Consider the following 6,000-nt stretch of genomic DNA (forward strand, 5'->3'; position numbering starts at 1 on the left):
TAATCTCTTGAAATGCACACAGAAAAAGAAAGGTTCATCTATTCTTCTAATAGACAATTAAAAATGCAATCCAGAGCTTCAGACTTGAACAGCGCAATAACCACATTTCTCTAACTCCACATGAATCCTGTTATTAATATACGAAATGCCCAACACAGAGCTAAATCATCTATCAGTATAACATTCCTCTGCTCTGACACACATAACCCTTACTGAATGGAAAGGCAACTTTGGGCTAAACTTCACTCAATTGGCTGAACCGGTTTCTTATGGAGATATTTTTCCCATTTTTTTTTTTTCAAATTCTTGAGTGTGGTTGGGTAAGATAATTGTTGTTTGTTATAATATTACTATATTTCTCTAGCTTCTGTAAAAGCTAAATGTTCCCTGCAAACAAATAAAGCACTCTCTTTCTAAGTACCTTTGCTTCTTGAAGGTATGAAATGCCTTATCACTGGAAAAATTGGAGCGGTTGTCAGTTGCTGGTTGGAAAGAAACAGACTGTATCGTTGATGGCACCAAGAGTGACACCTGGAACAGAAAAAAAAAATGTTGCTGGCTTCAACAGTTATTAACCACCATTATATGTGTTAACTGTTATATATACTGGAAAAACCACCTTATAAGTATTCAAAAAACATTTATTTTATACTGCTGTCAGTTGAGGTTCTGGATATTTAATGATACAATCCACATGCCTTACCCTTTAACCGACTACATAAATACCAGCTTACTAACCAGGCTGGAGCTACCCAAAGGCTGTTTTATATGAAGGTTTACAATAAGGATTTGAACCATATACAATATGAACATTTTTAAATTGTGCATTAGTGGTGCAATTCCTAAAAGAATGCAATGATTTGAAAATATCACAAACCCATGTTTTATTCACAATAGGACACAGAAAACATATCAAATGATTAAAGTAAGACATTTTACTATTTCACAAAAAATATTAGCTCATTTTAAATTTGATGGCAGCAACATGTCAAAAAAAAGTAGGGACGGGGCAACAAAAAGCTGGAAAAGTGAGTGGTACTAAAATGAAACAGCTGGAGTATCATTTCACAACTAATTAGGTTAATTGGTAACAGGTCAGGTACGTGACTGGGTATTAAAAAGAGCACCGTAGAGAGGCAGAGTCTCTCAGAAGTAAAGATGGGTAGAGGTTCACCAATCTGCAAAAAATAGTGTCCACAAATTATGAAACAATTTCAGAATAATGTTCCTTAATGTAAAATTGTGAAGACTTTGAATATCTCATTATCTACAGTACAAAATATCATCAAACGATTCAGAGAATCTGGAGAAATCTCTGTGTGCAAAGGACAAGGCTGAAAATCAATAATGAATGCCAATAATGTTCATGCCCTTAGGCAGCACTACATTAAAAACAGCCCTGATTCCCACATGGAAATCACTGCATAGGCTCAGGAACACTTCCAGAAATCACTGTGTGGGAACACAGTTCACCATGGCATCCACAAATGCAGGTTAAACCTCTGTCATGCAAAAAAGAAGCCATATGTGAACATGATCCAAAAACGCACCCATCTTCTCTGCGCCAAAGCTCATCTAAAATGGACTGCGGTAAAGTGGAAATCTGTTCTGTTGTCAGACAAATCAAAATTTGGAAAACATGGATGCTGTGTCCGCTGGACTAAAGAGGAGATGGATCATCCTGCTTGTCATCAGTGCTCAGTTCAAAAGCCTGCATCTCAGATGGTATAGGGGTGTATTAGTGCCTATGGAATGGACAGCTTGCACATCTGGAATGGCACCATCAATGCTGAAAAGTACATGCAGGTTTTAAAGCAACTTATGTTCCCATCTTGATGACGTCTTTTTCAGGGAAGGCCTTGCATATTTCAACAAGAAAATGCTAACATGAAAACTGCATCTACTGCAGAACAGCATAGCTTAGTAGTAGAAAGGTCTGGGTGCTGAACTAGCCTGCCTGCAGTCCAATCCTTTCACCATTTGAAAACATTTGGTGCATAATGAAATAAAAAATACGACAAAGATGACCCAGGACAGTTGAACAGCAAGAACCCTATATCAGACAAGAATGTGACAACTCTCTGCTCCCAAAAGTCCAGCAACTGATCTCTTCAGTTCCCAGATGTTTATGGACTGTTATTATATTATTGCCATCAAATTCAAAATGAGCTAATATTTTTCATGAAAGAGTAAAATGGCTCACTTTCAACATTTGATATGTTTTCTATGTGCTATTGTGAATAAAATATGGATGTATGAGATTTGCAAATCATTGCATTCTATTTTTATTTACATTTTACACAGCGTCCCAACTTTTTTGGAATTGGGGTTGTAGGTTTTTCAAATTAAATACAATACAAAATAGAAAAAAATAATGAAAGCAAAGGGGTTCACCTCAATATTTCTTAACATCTTTAAGAAATAGCATAAAGGGTTAATAAATGTCAGAAATGAGATAAAGATCAAGTGAACAACAAAATGTACACTGAAATATAAGAATTGGTTTAGGAAAAATACTGAGATGGTCAAATAAATAAACAATGTAACAGAAGAAAGGCTGATGTAATATACAAAATGCAGGATGACTAAGAGATCAGCAGATGACCTATACACTAGAATGAACAGCTGTTATATGCACATAAATTTCAAGGGTGGTGGCTCATCTCAAAAGGTATAAGAAGAACCAGAACATAATAGAATATAATTTTATTTTATATAAATCACTAGCAAAATACCCGCGCTTCGCAGCGGAGAAGTAGTGTGTTAAAGAAGTTATGAAAAAGAAATGGAAACATTTTAAAAATAACGTAACATGATTGTCAATGTAATTGTTTTGTCACTGTTATGATTGTTGTTGTCATATACATATATATATATATATACACACACATATATATATATATATATATACTAGCAGAATACCAAGGCTCAAGAAATGGAGAAGTAGTGTTTTAAAGAAGGTACGAAAAAGAAAAGGAAAAATTTTAAAAATAACGTAACATGATTGTTAATGTAATTGTTTTGTCATTGATATGAGTGTTGTTCTCATATCTATCTATATATATATCTCTATCTATCTATCTATATATATATATATATATATATCAAAATACCCGCGCTTTGGCAGCTGGAGAAGTAGTGTGTTAAAGAAGGAAAGAGAAAGAAAAGGAAACATTTTGAAAATAACGTAACATGATTGTCAATGTAATTGTTTTGTCACTGTTATGAGTGTCGCTGTGATATATATATATATATATACTAGCAAAATACCCGCGCTTCGCAGCGGCGAAGTACTGCATTCAAATTTTTATTAGGAAGAAAATTAAACCTTTTTAAACTGTGGGACAATATGCCAATAATTATTTGTTAAGGATCTCTTTGTATACCATGTTGTCAGTTCGGCCGTCCGGTTGTAACATGACCAAGCTGTGCGCTGAGCTTACTCTTGAGTATGCAACTTAAAGTTGGCCATGTGAACAGTAATCTTGTCTCAAATCTCACAGCTTGGATTGCTGCTGTCATAATCGGTTTGAGATCCATGGTTTGTTTCAATTACGACAGTATTTGCAGGATTTGTTGTGTTGAAGTGACATTTGGCATCTGTCAAGCGTTGTAAGCACACAACCGGTTTCATCGATAAAATCACATCCAGCTTTTGAGAGTTTAAACATTCATAAACATCAAAGTGTCCACTACTGAAATCGTCACCTGTGAATCTAAGATGTTTAAGAGGCATTGGCGGTTGTCGAAAGGTGTAAAATATTTGGCCATTTCGTACACTTGAAAGCGACAACCAACAATTCAGCGGCAGCCATCAACTCACATGCAGAACCATAGGTGAAGGGCTTAAGCATTTCACTCTTCTAGTGCTCCTGTGTAGTATAATTATCTCCTGTACCGTCATCAGTCCACACCTTGAACCTGTCCCAGTCATTCAATACATAAGACAGAATGTTCCTCCGGATATCAAGAGTGAGCCTGATATGGCCGTGCAATATGTAACAAAGAGAATGGAAAAGGTAGGTGGTATCTCCAGGCATGGAAACCACTCGGTAAGTGACAGTTCTTTGATCGAAAGAATTTCTTGAAGATGGGCCCATAAGTAACAAAGACTGTTGAAAAGTTTAATATGGCATCCGACAGTGGCATCATACTACCGAAATAAGTACGTACATTGGTTTCAGTTAGTGGAGGGAAGCCGCCTACCAAATTTCGAGAAGATGGGGCCATAAATAAGAAAGTTCAACATGGCGGACGTTGTTGACCGTTATGACCATTACGCGTAGAATTTCGAAATAAAACCTGCTTAATTGTTGTAAGTAAGCTGTAAGGAATGAGCCTGCCAAATTTCAGCCTTCTACCTACACGGGAAGTTGGAGAATTAGTGACGTTGGAAAGTTCAATATGGCGGCTGACAGTGGCGGCATACCACCGAAATAAGTATGTACATTGGTTTCGGTTAGCGCAGGGAAGCCGCCTACCAAATTTCGTGAAGATAGGGCCATGAATAAGAAAGTTCAATATGGCGGACGTTGTCGACCATTATGACCGTTACACGAAATTTCAAATGAAACCTGCTTAACTTTTTTAAGTAAGCTGTAAGGAATGGGCCTGCCAAATTTCAGCCTTCTACCTACAAAGGAAGTTGGAGAATTAGTGACGTGTGGAAAATTCAATATGGCGGCCGACAATGGCATCATACCACCGAAATAAGTACGTGACATTGGTTTTGGCTAGCGCCGGGAAGCCACCTACCAAATTTCGTGAAGATGGGGTCAGCCTTCTACCTACACGGAAGTTTGAAAATTGGTGACGCTTGGAAAATTCAATACGGCGCCAACAATGGCGTCATACCACGAAATAAGTATCGCACATCGGTTTTGGTTAGTGCAGGGAAGCCGCCTACCAAATTTCGTGAAGATGGGGCCATAAATAAGAAAATTCAACATGGCGGACGTTATCGACCATTATCGACCGGTATGACCGTTACGTGTAGAATTTCTAAATGAAACCTGCTTAACTTTTGTAAGTAAGCTGTAAGGAATGAGCCTGCCAAATTTCAGCCTTCTACCTACACGGGAAGTTGGAGAATTAGTGATGAGTCAGTGAGTCAGTGAGTGAGTCAGTGAGTGAGGGCTTTGCCTTTTATTAGTATAGATATAGCAAAATACCCGCGCTTCGCAGCGATGTCATGTGTTAAAGAAGTTATGAAAAAGAAAAGGAAACATTTTAAAAATAATGTAACATGATTGTCAAAGTAATTGTTTTGTGTATTTGGTGGCAGCGTCACAAAGTTGTTTTCAGTAGCTGCATCAGAAAATGTACCACGCCTGACACGCCTCCTTTTACTGTTTTCTCACAGCTTGGATTGCTGCTGTCATATATATATACACACACACATACACACATACATACATATATATATAATATACATATATATACACATACATATCTTCATATCTACATATCTATATACATATCTACACACACAAATTATATATATGTGTGTATGTATGTATGTATGTGTGTGTGTGTGTGTGTGTGTGTATATATATATATATAATCTAGATAGGGGTGTGTGTGTATATATATATATGCATATACTTGTGTGTATGTTTGTATGTGTCTATATGTGTGTGTATAGCTTTGGTCACTGAGTGCATGGGAAAAATAATGAAATATAGTCTATAAGTTATTAAACAGTAAAACATTAACGTTTTAAGATGTACAGGTACATTGAGCACTACTGGAGTGGTTATGGTAAACTACATTTTAAAGACTGTGTAACAAAACAGGTAAGTAACTAACAGCAGCTAAAATGTATATGGATCATCTCTCGGTAGTAGATCCCTTTTGAAAGGCGCTACACGACGGCTGTGGTATAGAAATTTCATTTTCTATGTGAACGTTCAAATTTGTGCCTCTGGTAATGTGCCTTACCGGAAATTAAAGAAAATTATTTTTGTGTCCTCTGCCGTGTTAAGAGAGAAAGGCTTTGGT

At 36.8% G+C, this 6,000-nt stretch overlaps 1 protein-coding gene across 1 annotated transcript in view; it reads right to left on the reverse strand.

Moving 5' to 3' along the window:
* Positions 1–6,000, reverse strand: part of cdan1 (codanin 1) — a 133,759-nt gene that overhangs the window by 78,254 nt on the left and 49,505 nt on the right. Inside the window, exon 8 of the mRNA XM_039741475.1 lies at positions 422–531. Coding sequence (XP_039597409.1) covers positions 422–531 — 110 coding nt within the window. The remainder of the gene's footprint in view (positions 1–421; positions 532–6,000) is intronic.

This window comes from Polypterus senegalus, chromosome 18, assembly GCF_016835505.1.
Source record: "Polypterus senegalus isolate Bchr_013 chromosome 18, ASM1683550v1, whole genome shotgun sequence".
NCBI lineage: Eukaryota > Metazoa > Chordata > Cladistia > Polypteriformes > Polypteridae > Polypterus > Polypterus senegalus.